The sequence below is a fragment of the Bombina bombina genome, chromosome 4 (genome assembly GCF_027579735.1).
Source record: "Bombina bombina isolate aBomBom1 chromosome 4, aBomBom1.pri, whole genome shotgun sequence".
Taxonomy (NCBI): domain Eukaryota; kingdom Metazoa; phylum Chordata; class Amphibia; order Anura; family Bombinatoridae; genus Bombina; species Bombina bombina.
Genome location: NC_069502.1, coordinates 864,636,078 through 864,654,799, shown reverse-complemented (window position 1 = coordinate 864,654,799; position 18,722 = coordinate 864,636,078). Strand labels below are relative to the sequence as shown.

Sequence of the window (18,722 nt, the reverse complement as noted above, 5' to 3'; positions counted from 1 at the left end):
CGAAGTGCATATCAACGTAGAATCTAGCACAAAAACTTTCTTCACCACCTCCATGGGAGGCAAAGTTTGTAAAACTGAATTGTGGGTGTGGTGAGGGGTGTATTTATAGGCATTTTGAGGTTTGGGAAACTTTGCCCCTCCTGGTAGGAATGTATATCCCATACGTCACTAGCTCATGGACTCTTGCTAATTACATGAAAGAAATGAGGGGTTCTGTTTGATAACATACTGCATTCATCTTGCCATCAATTCTGGCCAAATTTCCTGTGCCTTTGTAGCTCACACATCCCCAAAACATCAGCAATCCACCTCCATTTTTCACATTAGGAATGGTGTACCTTTCATCATAGGCCTTGTTGACTCCTCTCCAAATGTAGCGGTTATGGTTGTGGTCAAAAAGCTCAATTTTGGTCTCATCACTCCAAATGACTTTGTGCCAGAAGGTTTGAGGTTTGTGTCTGTGCTGTTTTGTGTATTGTAAGCGGGATACTTTTGTGGCATTTGCGTAGAAATGGCTTTCTTCTGGCGACTTGACCATGCAGCCCATCTTTCTTCAAGTGCCTCCTTATTGTGCATCTTGAAACAGCCACACCACATGTCCTGTATTTCACCTGAAGTTATTTGTGGGTTTGTCTTTGCATCCCGAACAATTTTCCTGGCAGTTGTGGCTGAAATTTTAGTTGGTCTACCTGACCGTGGTTTGGTTTCATTAGAACCCCTCATTTTCCACTTCTTTATTAGAGTTTGAACACTGCTGATTTGCATTCTTAATTCCTTGGATATCTTTTTACATCCCTTTCCTGTTTTATACAGTTCAACTACCTTTTCCCGCAGATCCTTTGACAATTCTTTTGCTTTCCCCATGACTCAGAATCCAGAATCGCCAGTGCAGCACTGGATGAAAGATGCAAGGGTCTGTCAGGAGTCCAGAAACTCATTGAACTTTTATACACACACACTAATTACAAGAAAACAGATCACAGGTGAGGATGGTTACCTTTAATATCCATTCAAACCCATTTGTGTCAACTTGTGTGCATGTTATCAGGCCAAAATCACCAGGGTATGTAAACTTTTGATCAGGCTCATTTGGGTAGTTTCTGTTGTCATTATGATTTAAAAAGAGTAAACACAGTTGATTGATAATAAATGGCTTCAGCCAAACACTAAACATGAGTGAAAGAAAAAAAATTGTGTTATCATTCATATTCTCTGAAAATTGGCCAAGAAATCATAAATTCTGCCAGGGTATGTAAACTTATGAGCACAACTGTATCACCCTCTGCACTTAGGAGGTAAAACTCTGATTTATTTTAATATGAGTTTTGTGATGCCTAATAAGATCTGATTTCTGAGTAAAACATTTCCCACAGTCAGAACATGAAAATCCTTTTTCTCCTGTATGAATTTTTTGATGCTTAATAAGATTTGTTTTGTGATTAAAACATTTCCCACAGTCAGAACATAAAAATCCTTTTTCTCCTGTATGAATTTTTTGATGGCTAATAAGATGTGATTTCTGAGTAAAACATTTTCCACAGTCAGAACAAGAAAATGCTTTCTCTCCTGTGTGAATTTTCTGATGAGTAATAAGATTTGATTTGTGAGTAAAATATTTCCCACAGTCAGAACATGAAAAATCTTTCTCTCCTGTATGAATTTTTTGATGAATAATAAGATATGATTTCTGAGTAAAACATTTCCCACAGTCAGAACATGAAAATCCCTTTTCTCCTGTATGAATTTTTTGATGCCTAATAAGATCTGATTTTTGAGTAAAACATTTCCTACAGTCAGAACATGAAAATCGTTTTTCTCCTGTATGAATTTTGTGATGCTTAATAAGATTTGATTTCTGAGTAAAACATTTCCCACAGTCAGAACAAGAAAATGCTTTCTCTCCTGTGTGAATTTTCTGATGAGCAATAAGATGTGATTTCCCAGTAAAATATTTCCCACAGTCAGAACATAAAAATCCTTTTTCTCCTGTATGAATTTTCTTATGAGCAACAAGAATTTTTTTACGGTTAAAACACTTCCCACATATAGAACAAGAAAATGGATTTTCTCCTTTATGAATTTTTAGATGTTTAAGAAGATGTGATTTCTTAAAAAAACATTTCCCACATTCAGAACATAAATCTCCCACGTGGCTTCTTTGATTTTGAAGAAGATGTAAAAAACCATCTGCACTCTGATTAGGACTAGGATTATTGCAGTGTGTGAATTCACCTGTCAATAAGAAACACAATGGGAGTAATGATATTAATTACATAGTTATTGAGAACATATCAACTGTTCTGATTCAGTCAGTTGCCTACACTTGTAGTAGACACTGTGACCACTAGACCTTTCCTATCTTCTATGCTAAGGCTTAAGGACAGTTAACTGGACATTAGGGGCTATTTCTAAGAATTCACAATTAGTCAAAGACCAAATTAAATTTAAATTAATGTTTTTCTACCTAATGTATCTAGTCCTTTTAAAATTGTGTTCACAGAAACTTTTAGTAATACAATTATTTCAGCTGATAAACTAATCTTTATAACTACTGCTTGTGTGCTTGTAGTTAAAACAAGGATAACTCTAGAACAACAAAACAAATAAAATGGCACCAGGTGGTGTAGTATATCTAAGCAATATATAAAATCTTCATCAGAGAGAAGAATCTCACTCACGTGTCAACTACACCTTCCGGGATAGTTAGCAGCTCCCCAGCCAACTGTATTACTCAGGCAATTCTGTTATACCATATAAATTATAAGAATTATTTACTGAAAAGGCTTAAAGACCCCAATACAGCTAAACCAAAAGTATATCAACTTGTGAGAAATTTCCAAAATAACATCAAACCACCACAGTTAATGAGTTAACTTAAAAAAGGCTAAGAGCGTTTACATCACAGGGAAGAGGATTAATATTGCAACTTAAAGGACCCCTAAATACAGTACAATTGCATAATTAACAAATGCATAATAAAAAGACAAGGCAATAACACCTCTAAATTTCAAATAAGCAGTAAAAATAATTCTGTCATATTTATTTTTTCTCCCCTTTTTCTGCCCCTGTATCATGTGACAGACATCAGCTAATCACAGACTAGTATATTTATACCCTGTGAGCTTGTGCAGATGCTCAGTAAGAGCTTGCTCCCCAGAAAGTGTGTATATAAAAAGAATGCAAAATTTGATCAAGTTGGAAGTAAATTGGAAAGTGTCTAAAAACTGCATGCTCTTTCTGAATCATAAAAGTTTATTTTGACTTGAGTTGTCCCTTAAAAAGATTATTGCTTATGTGCACAAAAAAAATCAGATTTTATTTTTTTAGAATGTTGCATTTATGCCATAGATTCTTTACTTGTAATGAAAACCAGATTATAATTTTATATAAAAAGTAATATATAATATGTAAAATAAACTTTATTAGTGAACATACACATCACACATAAACTCTCCTGTGTCAGCTGACACATCTCACACGTACACTCAACCGTGCCCTGCAATCCTCACACGTCGCACACATACACTATCTGTGCCCTGTTTCCCACAGACATGGCACACAAACACTCACTTTGCCCTACATCCCTCTCAAGTGTCACACATATAAACTGCTTCCTTTAGATATGTCAAACATATAAACTCACCTATCCCCTTCTTCCCACAGACATGTCACATACATACACTCACCTCTGCCCTACTTCACAAAGGCATGACACACGCACACTCATCTGTGCCCTGTTTTCCACAGACATGTCACACACACTCACCTGTTGTAATGCTTGTGGGATATTCCACTATCAGACCGAACTCGGCCAGTAGGCTTGTAATCCCGGCGTCAAGCCGGAAAGATAGGGAATATCCCAGAGCAGAGAAAGTTTGCACAGGCAGGATAGTCCTCGTCGGCAACAGGCAGGAAATCATGGATAGACCACCAGAAAGGTCAGACAGGTAGGGTTCGGCAACAGCAAGGCAGTCCAGAGGTAAACCACTAGGATGGACAGGCAGGCAGGGTTTGGCAACAGTAAGTCACTCCAGAGGTAAACCACTAGGATGGTCAGGCAGGCAGGGTTTGGCAACAGTAAGGCAGTCCAGAGGTAAACCACTTGGATTGTCAGGCAGGCAGGGTTTGGCAACAGTAAGGCAGTCCAGAGGTAAACCACTAGGATGGTCAGGCAGGCAGGGTTTGGCAACAGTAAGGCAATAGGGGTTAATCAAGCAGAGTAGTCAGACAGTCAGGGTTCAGTAACAGTATATCAATCCAGCAGTTAAGGGGTAAACAGGCAGAGTGGTCAGACAAGCAGAGGTCAGCAACATTATAACAGTCCAGTAAATAGCAATGATAACACCCAGGAGAACAGAAAGTAACACCTATACTTGGGCACAGGTAAATGTAAGTGAAGCACTTACATAGCTGCAGGATTTGCGCTACAGGAAGAATCCAGACCGGCATCAAGAAGGGAGGGAGCGTGTGGTGATAATGTCACCGCCGCACGCAGACAGGAGCCGTTTCTCCCTAGGCAACTAGCAGCAAGCGCCGTGTCCCTAGCAACGGCTAGAGCGGAGCAACATAGCTCCCTTCTAAAGGGTTCCCTCCAGGAACAAGAGTCGGCCTCAAAGGATGAGCAGCATGGAATTTGGAAACCAAAGATGGAGCATGCACATCACAGGCAGGAACCCAGGAACGATTTTCCACAGAGTAACTCTTCCATTGTATCAGATACTGCAGTTGTCTGCGCCTGTATCTGGAGTCCAGGATCTTAGCAACCTCATATTCAGGTTCACCACGGACCAGGAGTGGAGGAGGAGGAGGAGCCGGGTATATCTATTCTTGATGTAAGGCTTGAGTAGTAAGATTTGGAAGACTGGGTGTATGCGCAGGGTTTTGGGCAAGGCCACTTTGTAGGCAACAGGAGACAGTCTTTTCAGGACTTTGTAAGGACCGATAAACCTAGGCCCCAATTTGTGACAGGGTTGACGTAGACAAATATGTCGAGTAGAGACCCAAACACGTTCACCTACTGAGATGGAACGTACAGAAGCTCTATGACAGTCAGCAAACTTTTTATATCTAGAGACAACTGAACGTAGCTGAGAGTGAATACGTTGCCAATGAGTGGTGAGTTCAGTAACGTGTCGATCTGCAGCAGGAACCCCAGTGGACTGAGCAGAAAGAGGAAAGACACAAGGTTGATACCCTGCTGCGGCTTAAATTGGAGAACATTGAAGAGTGCCAATGAGTGTTTCTTGCCATCTCAGCTAGGGGTAACAACTCAGACCAGTTGGTATGGAGAGCGTTGACAAAGGCTCTAAGGTAGGCCTCAAGATCCTGGTTTACTCTCTCAGTTAGTCCATTGGTCTGAGGATGGTAGCCAGAAGATAAGGAAATAGTGGTTCCAATCAACTTACAAAAGCCTCTCCAAAAGCTAGAGATTAACTGTGGACCTCTGTCGGAAACAATATTCACAGGAATGCCATAAAGTCGTACCACATGCAAGAGAAAAAGAGACGATAATTCTTGGGCAGAAGGCAGTTATGTAAGGGGTACAAAATTAGCCAATCTGTAAAAGCGATCCACCACAACCCAGATAACTGTATGGTTGTCAGAAGGTCCACAATGAAATCCATTGTTATGTGTTCCCATGGTTGTTTGGGAATGGACAATGGTTGGAGTAAGCCAGGAGGAAAGGATCGGGGAGTTTTGTTGGCAGCACAAGTTGTGCAGGCTTTCACATAATCTTGAGCATCAGACTTCATAGTAGGCCACCATACGTGTTGGGAAAGACTCTTAAAAGTCCTAGTCAAACCAGTATGTCCTGAGAGTTTACAATCATGAGCCCAGGACAGCACAGAAGTGCGTAGGTTCAGAGGTACAGAAAAGATATCGGAAGCCACAGGGGCTTCAGGAGGTTTACTAGACTGGGCACATTGCAGTCTTTGAAGAAGGGTGGTATTCAGTTGAGCCACTCAAGAGGGAGGTATGATGTGTTCAATAGGAGCTTCAGAGGAATCACTTGAGTGAGGAAACTGACGGGAAAGTGTGTCAACTTTCTTGTTTTTGGTCCCAGGAAGATAAGATACCACAAAATTAAAACGGGAAAAGAACAAGGCCCACCTGGCCTGTCGAGGATTGAGTCAATGAGCAGTCTCTAGGTAAGTCAGATTCTTGTGGTTGGTGAGAATCTGAATAGGATTGGCGGTGCCTTTTAACCAATGACGCCATTCAGTCAAGGCCATCTTAATGGCTAAGAGTTCATGATTACCCACATCGTAATTCCTCTCTGCAGTAGTAAAGTGTTTAGAAATAAAGGCTACAGGGTGCAACTTGGGGGTTAAAGGATCCCTTTGGGTTAGAACTGCTCCAGCCCCTATCTCAGAGGCATCTACCTCTAAAGTGAACTGTAGGTCAGGATTAGGATAGCGGAGCACAGGACCAGAACAAAAAGCATTTTTTAGACAAGTGAAGGCATATATGGCCTCAGGGGGCCAATGTTTACAGTCTTTGTTCCATTTTGTCAATTCCGTGAGTGGAGCGACTGTTTGATAAAAGTTCTTTATAAACTTGCGGTAATAATTGGAGAACCCCAAGAATCTCTGTAGTTCCTTTAATGAAGTAGGTTGAGGCCATTCTAAAACTGCGTTGAGTTTAGCAGGATCCATGGCAAAACCTTCTTTTGAGATGACATAACCAAGGAACTGGATCTGAACTTGGTCAAACTCACATTTTTCTAGTTTGGCTACCAAAGAATCGTCTCTGAGACGTTGAAGTACCTATCTTACGTACTTATGATGCTCCTCCAGAGTGGAAGAGAAAACAAGGATGTCATCCAGTTAGACGTTAACAGTGTGATTGAGAAGGTCACGGAAAATATCGTTGACAAATGCCTGAAAGACTGCAGGGGTGTTACACAGCCCAAAGGGCATTACAAGGTATTCGTAATGCCCTGATCTTGTGTTAAAAAAAAGGTCTTCCGTTCGTGGCCTGGGAAGATACGGATCAGATTGTATGCCCCATGTAAGTCCAGCTTGGTGAATAAGCAAGCATTCTGGAGTGAGTCATAGAGTTTGGTGATTAAAGGAATGGGATAGCGATTATTGATATTATTCAAGGCCCTGTAGTCGATGCAGGGTCTGAGTCCACCATCCTTCTTACCGACGAAAAAGTAAATTTATGCTTACCTGATAAATGAATTTCTTCTATGATACGACAAGTCCACGGATTCATCCTTTACTTGTGGGATATTATCCTCCTGCTAACAGGAAGTGGCAAAGAGCACCACAGCAGAGCTGTCTATATAGCGCTTCCCTTCTCTCCACCCCCAGTCATTCGACCGAAGGTATAGGAAGAAAAAGTAGAAACTACAAGGTGCAGAGGTGACTGAAGTTTTAAATAAAAAAATAAAAACTGTCTTAAATTGACAGGGCGGGCCGTGGACTCGTCGTATCATAGAAGAAATTAATTTATCAGGTAAGCATACATTTACTTTTCTTCTATAAGATACGACGAGTCCACGGATTCATCCTTTACTTGTGGGATACAATACCAAAGCTACAGGACACGAATGAACGGGAGGGACAAGACAGATACCTAAATAGAAGGCACCACTGCTTGAAGAACTTTTCTCCCAAAAATAGCCTCCAAAGAAGCAAAAGTATCAAATTTGTAAAATTTGGCAAAGGTATGAAGTGACGACCAAGTCGCAGCCTTACAAATCTGTTCAACAGAAGCATTGTTTTTAAAAGCCCATGTGGAAGCCACCGCTCTAGTAGAATGAGCTTTCAGGAGGCTGCTGTCCAGCAGTCTCGTATGCCAAATGGATGAAGCTTTTCAGCCAAAAAGAAAGAGAGGTAGCCATAGCTTTTTGACCTCTACGTTTTCCAGAATAGACCACAAACAAGGAAGATGTTTGACGGAAATCCTTGGTCGATTGCAAGTAAAACTTCAAGGCACGAACCACGTCCAAATTATGTAACAGACGCTCCTTCTTAGAAGAAGGGTTAGGACACAGAGAAGGAACAACAATTTCCTGATTAATATTCTTATTAGAAACAACCTTAGGAAGGAATCCAGGTTTGGTACGCAAAACCACCTTATCAGAATGGAAAATAAGATAAGGCGAGTCGCATTGCAACGCAGATAATTCAGAAACTCTTCGAGCAAAAGAGATAGCAACTAAAAACAGAACTTTCCAAGATAGAAGCTTAATATCTATGGAATGCATAGGTTCAAACGGAACCCCTTGAAGAACTTTGACGGAGCAACAGGTTTAAACACAGGCTTAATTCTAACCAAAGCCTGACAAAACGACTGAACGTCTGGGACATCTGCCAGACGCTTGTGCAGTAAGATTGACAAAGCCGAAATCTGTCCCTTTAAGGAAGTAGCTGATAACCCTTTCTCCAATCCTTCTTGAAGAAAGGACAAAATCCTAGGAATCCTGATCTTACTCCATGAGTAGCCTTTGGATTCGCACCAATAAAGATATTTACGCCATATCTTATGATAAATTTTCCTAGTGATAGGCTTTCGAGCCTGAATCAAGGAATCTATGACCGACTCAGAGAATCCCCGATTAGATAAAATCAAGCGTTCAATCTACAGGCAGTCAGCCGCAGAGAAACTAGATTTCGATGTTGGAATGGACCCTGAATGAGAAGGTCCTGTCTCAGTGGCAGTTTCCACAATGGCAGAGATGACATTTCCACCAGATCTGCATACCAAGTCCTGCGTGGCCATGCAGGTGCTATCAAAATTACCGAAGCCCTCTCCTGTTTGATTCTGGCAATCAGACGAGGAAGGAGAGGAAAAGGAGGAAACACATAAGCCAGGTTGAATGACCACGGTACTGCTAGAGCATCTATCAGTACTGCTTGAGGATCCCTTGATCTGGACCCGTAACAAGGAAGTTTGGCATTCTGACGAGATGCCATCAGATCCAATTCTGGTGTGCCCCATTGATGAATCAATTGTGCAAACACCTCCGGATGGAGCTCCCACTTCCCCGGATGAAAAGTCTGACGACTGAGAAAATCCACTTCCCAGTTCTCCACTCCTGGGATAAAGATTGCTGATAGATGGCAAGAGTGAGTCTCTGCCCATCGAATGATTTTGGAAACCTCTATCATCGCTAGAGAACTCTTTGTTCCCCCTTGATGATTGATATACACTACAGTTGTGATATTGTCCGACTGGAATCTTATGAATTTGGCCGAAGCTAGCTGAGACCACGCCTGAAGCGCTTTGAATATCGCTCTCAGTTCTAGAATATTTATTGGAAGGAGAGTCTCCTCCTGAGTCCACACACCCTGAGCCTTCAGGGAATTCCAGACTGCACCCCAGCCCAAGAGGCTGGCGTCCGTCGTCACTATGACCCATGCTGGCCTGCGGAAACACATTCCCTGGGACAGATGATCCTGTGACCACCAAAGAAGAGAGTCTCTGGTCTCTTGATCCAGATTTATCTGAGGAGATAAATTTGCATAATCCCCATTCCACTGTCTGAGCATGCACAGTTGCAGTGGTCTGAGATGTAAGCGAGCAAACGGAACTATGTCCATTGCCGCTACCATTAGTCCAATTACCTCCATACACTGAGCCACTGACGGCCGAGGGATGGAATGAAGTGCTCGGCAGGTGGTTAAGATCTTTGATTTTCTGACCTCCATCAGAAAAACTTTCATGTTTACCGAGTCTATCAGAGTTCCCAGGAATGGAACTCTCGTGAAAGGGATAAGTGAACTCTTTTTTATGTTCACCTTCCACCCGTGAGATCTTAGAAAAGCCAACACGATGTCCGTGTGAGATTCGGCTAGTTGGTAAGTTGACCCCTGAATCAAGATATTGTCTAGATAGGGTGCCACTGCTATGCCCCGCGGCCTTAGAACTGCCAGAAGGGACCCTAGCACCTATGTGAAAATTCTGGGAGCGGTGGCCAACCCGAAAGGAAGAGCCACAAACTGGTAATGGTTGTCCAGGAAGGCGAACCTGAGGAACAGGTGATGATCATTGAAATAATTGTTTTATTGCATTCCGTTTTTGTGGAATGTGAAGATACGCATCCTTCAAATCCACGGTGGTCATATATTGACCCTCCTGGATCATTGGTAAAATTGTCCGAATGGTCTCCATCTTGAAGGAATTTGTTTAGGATCTTGAGATCTAAAATCGGTCTGAAGGTTCCCTCTTTCTTGGGAACCACGAACAGAGGAGTAAAACCCCTGCCCTTACACCCATGGTATATAGGCCTTCTACACAGCGTAAGAACGCCTCTCTTTTTGTCTGGTTTACAGACAATCATGAAAGATGAAATCTCCCCCTTGGAGGAGAATCTTTGAAGTCTAGCAGATACCCCTGGGTCACGATTTCTAAAGCCCAGGAATCCTGAACGTCTCTTGCCCAAGCCTGAGTGAAGAGAGAAAGTCTGCCCCCTACTAGATCCGGTCCCGGATCGGGGGCTGCCCCTTCATGCTGTCTTGGTAGCAGCAGCGGGCTTCTTGGCATGTTTACCTTTATTCCATGTCTGGTTAGGTCTCCAGACTGACTTGGATTAAGCAAAATTCCCCTCCTGCTTTGTGGCAGGGGAGGCGGCAGAGGGTCCACCTTTGAAATTTCAAAAGGAACGAAAATTATTTTGTTTGGCCCTCAGTCTATTTGTCTTATCCTGAGGAAGGGCATGGCCTTTCCCTCCAGTGATGTCGGATCTCCTTCAGTTCAGGCCCGAATAGAGTCTTACCTTTGAAAGGAATAGCTTAGATTTCGATGAAACATCAGCAGACCAGGACTTAAGCAATAATGCTCTACGTGCTAAAATGGCAAAACCTGAACTCTTCGCCGCTAATTTAGCCAGCTGAAAAGCGGCATCTGTAATAAAAGAATTAGCTAGCTTGAGAGCCTTAATTCTATCTAAAATATCATCTAATGGGGTCTCAACCTTAAGAGCCTCCTCTAGAGCCTCGAACCAAAAAGCAGCTGCAGTAGTTACAGGAACAATGCATGCTATAGGTGTAGAAGAAAACCCTGATGAATAAAAAATTTCTTTAGAAGACCCTCTAACTTTTTATCCATAGGATCTTTGAAAGCAAAACTGTCCTCAATAGGTATAGTTGTACGCTTAGCCAGGGTAGAAATAGCTCCCTCCACCTTAGGGACCATCTGCCACGAATCCCGGATGGTGTCAGATATGGGAAACATTTTCTTAAAATTAGGAGGGGGAGAGAACGGAATGCCTGGTCTATCCCATTCCTTAGTAACAATGTCTGAAATCCTCTTAGGGACCGGAAAAACATCAGTGTAAGAAGGAACCTCTAGATATCTATCCATTTTACACAATTTCTCTGGTGGAATTACAATAGGGTCACAATCATCCAGAGTCGCTAAAACCTCCCTGAGTAACAAGTGGAGGTGTTCAAGCTTAAACTTAAAAGCCGTCCTATCAGAGTCTGTTTGGGGGAACATCTTTCATGAATCAGAAAGCTCTCCCTCAGACAGCAATTCCCCCACTCCCAATTCAGAACATTGAGAGGGTACATCGGAGATGGCTACTAAAGCATCAGCGGGCTCAGCATTTACTCTAATACCGGACCTACTGCGCTTCCCCTGCAAACCAGGCAGTTTAGATAGTACCTGTGAGGGTAGTAGACATAACTGCGGCCATATCTTGCAGGGTGAAAGAATTAGACGTACTAGAAGTACTTGGCGTCGCTTGGGCGGGTGTTAAAGGTTGTGACACTTGGGAAGAAGTAGATGGCAAAACCTTATTCTCTTCTGACTGAGAATCATCCTGAGACATACTTTTATCAGCTAAAATATGTTCTTTGCAATGCAAGGACCTTTCGGTACATGAGGGACACATTCTAAGTGGGGGTTCCACAATGGCTTCTAAACACAAGGAACATTGGCTTTCCTCAATGTCAGACATGTTAAACAGGCCAGTAATGACCACAAACAGGTTTGAAAACACTTTATTCAGTGAAAAAATAACAATCTGAAAAAAAAACGGTACTGCGCCTTTAAGAGAAAAAAGCATACAATTTTTCCAAAACTGCTTTAAAACAATAAAATTATCCCAATTTTATGATAAAAGCATCCCAACTGTTCAGCTAAGTTTGCCCCACAAGGAAAGGAACACTTAACCCTTACCAGAAAAAACGGAATGCAATAAAACAATTATTTCAATGAAAAACACCCCCTGCACCTCGCCACAGCCCTGCTGTGGCGCCTACCTGCCCTCAGGGGTCTGTAAAATCGGATTAAACCTTCGATTTGGCCCAAAACTGCTCTAAAAGGCCCACCGGAGTTGGAGCTTGCCTTGCCTGGGAAAAACAACTGCGCAACTGAGGCCCGAAAATAGGCCCCGCCCATCTCACTCGATGTCTCACAGCCTAAAATGACCGCACCAGAGCAGTCTAAAACCTAGCCATGTGGGTTCAAAAACCCATAATGAAGCCATGTGTACCCTGTTATACTGCATAAAGTCTCAAAAAAACGTTTCTCTTAAAAAAAGTTATCTGTACTCCCAATCATGTAAACGTTTGTCCCACAAACCTCATAACATCAGTGTCAACCATTTTTATATAGCCCAACATGCAAGTTCAGTAATACCCCTCTTTATACTTTAGGATTACTGCTTACCCTTTCCCTCATGGGGATACTGTCAGCCAATTCTGAAATAACACAGTCTCTCCAGAAAAAAATGACTGAACATACCTCACTGCTTATAGCATGAAAACGTTCCTCACACTGAAGTTTCTTAAGTACTCCTCAGCCATTCTGTGGGATCTCAGGGATTCTCTGGATCTTAGTAACAACTGCTAAGATCATCAGCCTCCAGGCAGAAGTCTTCATCCATCTGCTGCCTGGGAGAAAATAGTACACACCGGTACCATTTACAATAAAAAAAGTCTTGCTTGAAGAAAATAAAAAACATAATTTATGCTTACCTGATAAATTTATTTCTCTTGTAGTGTGTTCAGTCCACGGGTCATCCATTACTTATGGGCTATATTCTCCTTCCCAACAGGAAGTTGCAAGAGGATCACCCAAGCAGAGCTGCTATATAGCTCCTCCCCTCACATGTCATATCCAGTCATTCGACCGAAACAAGACGAGAAAGGAGAAACTATAATGTGCAGTGGTGACTGGAGTTATAATTTTAAAATTTAGAACCTGCCTTAAAAAGATAGGGCAGGCCGTGGACTGAACACACTACAAGAGAAATAAATTTATCAGGTAAGCATAAATTATGTTTTCTCTTGTTAAGTGTGTTCAGTCCACGGGTCATTCATTACTTATGGGATACCAATACCAAAGCTAAGTACACGGATGATGGGAGGGACAAGGCAGGAACATTAAACAGAAGGAACCACTGCCTGTAGAACCTTTCTCCCAAAACCAGCCTCCGAAGAAGCGAAAGTGTCAAATTTGTAAAATTTGGAAAAAGTATGAAGTGAAGACCAAGTTGCAGCCTTGCAAATCTGTTCAACAGAGGCCTCATTCTTAAAGGCCCAGGTGGAAGCCACAGCTCTAGTGGAATGAGCTGTAATTCTTTCAGGAGGCTGCTGTCCAGCAGTCTCATAGGCTAAACGTATTATGCTACGAAGCCAAAAAGAGAGAGAGGTAGCCGAAGCCTTTTGACCTCTCCTCTGTCCAGAGTAAACGACAAACAGAGAAGAAGTTTGTCTAAAATCTTTAGTTGCCTGTAAGTAGAACTTCAGAGCACGGACCACGTCTAGATTATGCAAAAGACGTTCCTTCTTTGAAGAAGGATTAGGACATAATGATGGAACAACAATCTCTTGATTGATATTCCTGTTAGAAACAACCTTAGGTAAAAACCCAGGTTTAGTATGCAGTACTACCTTGTCTGAATGAAAGATCAGATAAGGAGAATCACAATGTAAGGCAGATAACTCAGAGACTCTTCGAGCCGAGGAAATAGCCATCAAAAACAGAACTTTCCAAGATAAAAGCTTAATATCAATGGAATGAAGGGGTTCAAACGGAACACCCTGAAGAACTTTAAGAACCAAGTTTAAGCTCCACGGAGGAGCAACAGCTTTAAACACAGGCTTAATTCTAGCCAAAGCCTGACAAAAAGCCTGGACGTCTGGATTCTCTGCCAGACGTTTGTGTAAAAGAATAGACAGAGCGAAAATCTGTCCCTTTAGCGAACTAGCGGATAAACCCTTTTCTAAACCCTCTTGTAGAAAAGCCAATATCCTAGGAATCCTAACCTTACTCCATGAGTAACTCTTGGATTCGCACCAATATAAATATTTACGCCATATCTTATGGTAAATTTTTCTGGTCACAGGTTTCCGAGCCTGTATTAATGCATCAATAACCGAATCCGAAAACCCACGCTTTGATAGAATCCAGGCAGTCAGCCTCAGAGAAATTAGGTTTGGATGGTTGAAAGGACCCTGAATTAGAAGGTCCTGCCTCAGAGGTAGAGACCATGGTGGACAGGACGACATGTCCACTAGGTCTGCATACCAGGTCCTGCGTGGCCACGCAGGCGCTATCAGAATAACCGATGCCCTCTCCTGTTTGATCCTGGCAATCAGTCGAGGTAGCAACGGAAATGGTGGAAACACATAAGCTATGTTGAAAACCCAAGGGGCTGCTAATGCATCTACCAGCACCGCTCCCGGGTCCCTTGACATGGATCCGTAACAAGGAAGCTTCGCGTTCTGGCGAGATGCCATGAGATACAGATCCGGTTTGCCCGAATCAGTTGAGCAAATACCTCCGGGTGAAGTTCCCACTCTCCCGGATGAAAAGTCTGGCGACTTAGGAAATCCGCCTCCCAGTTCTCCACGCCTGGGATGTAAATCGCTGACAGGTGGCAAGAGTGAGACTCTGCCCAGCGAATTATCTTCGAGACTTCCAACATCGCTAGGGAACTCCTGGTTCCCCCTTGATGATTGATGTAAGCCACAGTCGTGATATTGTCCGACTGAAATCTGATGAACCTCAGTTTTGCTAACTGAGGCCAAGCTAGAAGAGCATTGAATATTGCTCTTTATTCTAGAATGTTTATTGGAAGGAGTTTCTCCTCCTGAGTCCACGATCCCTGAGCCTTCAGGGAATTCCAGACTGCTCCCCAGCCTAGAAGGCTGGCATCCGTTGTTACAATCGTCCAATCTGGTCTGCGAAAGGTCATTCCTTTGGACAGATGAACCGGTGACAACCACCAGAGAAGAGAATCTCTGGTCTCCTGGTCCAGATTTAGCAAAGGGGACAGATCTGAGTAATCCCCGTTCCATTGACTGAGCATGCATAGTTGCAGCGGTCTGAGATGTAGGCACGCAAATGGCACTATGTCCATTGCCGCGACCATTAAGCCGATTACCTCCATGCACTGAGCTACTGATGGGCTTGGAATGGAATGAAGGACACGGCAAGCATTGAGAATCTTTGATAACCTGGACTCCGTCAGGTAAATCTTCATCTCTACAGAATCTATAAGAGTCCCTAGAAAAGGAACCCTTGTGAGTGGTAACAGAGAACTCTTTTCCACGTTCACTTTCCACCCATGCGACCTCAGAAATGCTAGAACTATCTCTGTATGAGACTTTGCATTCTGAAAACTTGACGCTTGTATCAGAATGTCGTCTAGGTACGGAGCCACTGCTATGCCTCGTGGTCTTAGTACCGCCAGAAGTGAGCCCAGAACCTTCGTAAAAATTCTCTGGGCCGTGGCTAACCCGAAGGGAAGAGCTACAAACTGGTAATGCCTGTCTAGAAAGGCAAACCTTAGGTACCGATAATGATCTTTGTGAATCGGTATGTGAAGGTAAGCATCCTTTAAGTCCACTGTGGTCATATATTGACCCTCTTGGATCATGGGTAGGATGGTTCGAATGGTTTCCATCTTGAACGATGGTACCCTTAGGAATTTGTTTAAGATCTTTAAGTCCAAGATTGGTCTGAAGGTTCCCTCTTTTTTGGGAACCACAAATAGATTTGAGTAAAATCCTGGTCCCTGTTCCGATCGCGGAACTGAGTAGATCACTCCCATGATTAAGAGGTCTTGTACACATTGTAGAAATGCCTCTCTCTTTACTAGGTTTGGTGATAACCTCGACAGATGGAACCTCCCTTGTGGAGGAGAGGTTTTGAAATCCAGAAGGTATCCCTGAGATATAATCTTCAACGTCCAGGGATCCTGCACATCTCTTGCCCAAACCTGGGTGAAGAGAGAAAGTCTGCCCCCCACTAAATCCGTCTCCGGATAGGGGGCCCTGTCTTCATGCTGTCTTAGGGGCGGGAGTAGGCTTTCTGGCCTGCTTGCCCTTGTTCCATGACTGGTTGCCTTTCCAACCCTGTCTGTAACGAGCAGTAGTTCCTTCGTGTTTTGGAGCGGAGGAAGTTGATGCTGCTCCTGCCTTGAAGTTACGAAAGGCACGAAAATTAGACTGTTTGGCCTTTGGTTTGACCCTGTCCTGAGGAAGGGCGTGGCCCTTACCTCCCGTAATGTCAGCAATAATTTCCTTCAAGCCGGGCCCGAATAAGGTCTGCCCTTTGAAAGGAATGTTAAGTAGCTTAGATTTGGAAGTTACATCCGCTGACCAGGATTTAAGCCAGAGCGCTCTGCGCGCCTGTATGGCGAATCCGGAATTTTTAGCCGTAAGTTTGGTTAAATGTACTACGGCATCTGAAACAAACGCATTAGCTTGCTTAAGGTTTCTAACTTTGCTCAAAGCCTCATCCAATGGCGCTGTGCGAATCGCCTCTTCCAGAGACTCAAACCAGAATGCCGCTGCAGCCGTGACAGGCGCAATGCATGCAAGAGGCTGCAATATAAAACCCTGTTGAACAAACATTTTCTTAAGATAACCCTCTAATTTTTTATCCATTGGATCTGAGAAAGCACAGCTATCCTCCACCGGGATAGTGGTACGTTTGGCTAAAGTAGAAACTGCTCCCTCCACCTTAGGGACCGTCTGCCATAAGTCTCGTGTGGTGGCGTCTATAGGAAACATTTTTCTAAATATCGGGGGAGAGGAAAAAGGCACACCGGGTCTATCCCACTCCTTACTAATAATTTCTGTAAGTCTTTTTGTTATAGGAAAGACGTCAGTACACACCGGTACCGCATAGTATCTATCCAACCTACACATTTTCTCTGGAATTGCCACCGTGTCGCAATCATTCAGAGCCGCTAATACCTCCCCTAGTAACACACGGAGGTTCTCAAGCTTAAATTTAAAATTTTAAATTTCTGAATCCGGTCTCCCCGGATCAGAACCGTCACCGACAGAATGAAGCTCACCGTCCTCATGTTCTGCAAATTGTGACGCAGTATCAGACATGGCTCTCGTGTCATCAGCGCGCTCTGTCCTTAACCCAGAGCTATCGCGCTTGCCTCTTAATTCGGGCATATTATATAATACTTCTTTCATAACATTAGCCATATCATGTAAAGTTATTTGTAAGGGCCTAGATGTACTTGGCGTCTCAATCTTACGCATCTCCCGAGCGGGAGACGCAGGTACTGACACGTGAGGAGAGTTAGGCGGCATAACTTCCCCCTCGTTGTCTGGTGATAGTTTCTCTATCAGTACAGATTGACCTTTATTCAAAGCAATATCAATACAATTGGTACACATCGTTCTATTGGGCTCCACATTGGCTTTTGAACATGATGAACAAACAGTTTCCTCTGAATCAGACATGTTTAAACAGACTTAGCAATGAAACTAGCAAGCTTGGAAATCACTTTCAATAAGTTTACAAGCAATATAAAAAACGCTGCAGCGCTTCAAAAATACAGATATAATTAAACAATTCTTAACAAGAAGTGTATTATTAGCAGAGGATTGCACCCATTAGCAAAAGGATGATTAACCCCTCAATACCCAAAACGGATAAAACGGATATCAATTAAGATTTAACGCTTTTAATCACAGTCAAACACACTGTCACAGATCTGCTGTGACTCATTTCCTCCCTCAAAAATGAATTTTGCAGACCCCTGAGCTCTCTAGAGATGTCCTGGATCAAGGAGGAAGAAGCAGGAAGACTATGCTAGAATTTTAACTGCGCAACAAGGCGCTAAAACAAGGTCCCTCCCACTCCTATTACAACAGTGGGAGCCCTGATATAACGGTTTCCATGCAGAAAATATATGTTAGCCATGTGGAAAAAAATCATGCCCAAGGAGATTTATCACCAAAGTACCTCACAAAAACGAATAACATGCCAGTAAACGTTTTATTAAAAACAACATTTTCCAATGTCATGCAAAGTTATCACTAAGCCTGCTACCAGTCGCTTCCACTGCAGATAAGGCTTAAACATTATTTCAGTATTAACAGTATTTTCTCAGTCAAATTCTAGTCCCTAGAAAATAACTCGACTGCGCATACATTTATCAGCCTGATACCAGTCGCCACTACTGCATTTAAGGCTGTACTTACATCATACGGTAACAGCAGTATTTTCTTAGTCAATTCCATTCCCAGAAAATAATGTACTGCACATACCTCATTTGCGGAGGACCCCGCATGCTATTCCCAGTTTCTGAAGTTACCCCACTCCTCAGAATGTCGAGAACAGCCAGTGGATCTTAGTTACGCCTGCTAAGATCATAGAAAAAAAACGCAGGCAGTTTCTTCTTCCAAATACTGCCTGAGATAGAAAAACAGCACACTCCGGTGCCATTTAAAATAACAAACTTTTGATTGAAGAATAGTTAAGTAAAAACTCCAGCTCCTCTCGCG

General features: G+C 42.8%; 1 protein-coding gene across 1 annotated transcript in view; it reads right to left on the bottom strand.

The window, feature by feature from the left end:
• Window positions 1-1,288: 1,288 nt before the first annotated feature.
• The window catches only part of LOC128658012 (gastrula zinc finger protein XlCGF8.2DB-like), a 66,608-nt gene continuing 49,174 nt past the window's right edge, over window positions 1,289-18,722 (bottom strand). Inside the window, exon 2 of the mRNA XM_053712454.1 lies at window positions 1,289-2,232. Within this exon, the coding sequence (XP_053568429.1) occupies window positions 1,289-2,232 (944 nt within the window). The remainder of the gene's footprint in view (window positions 2,233-18,722) is intronic.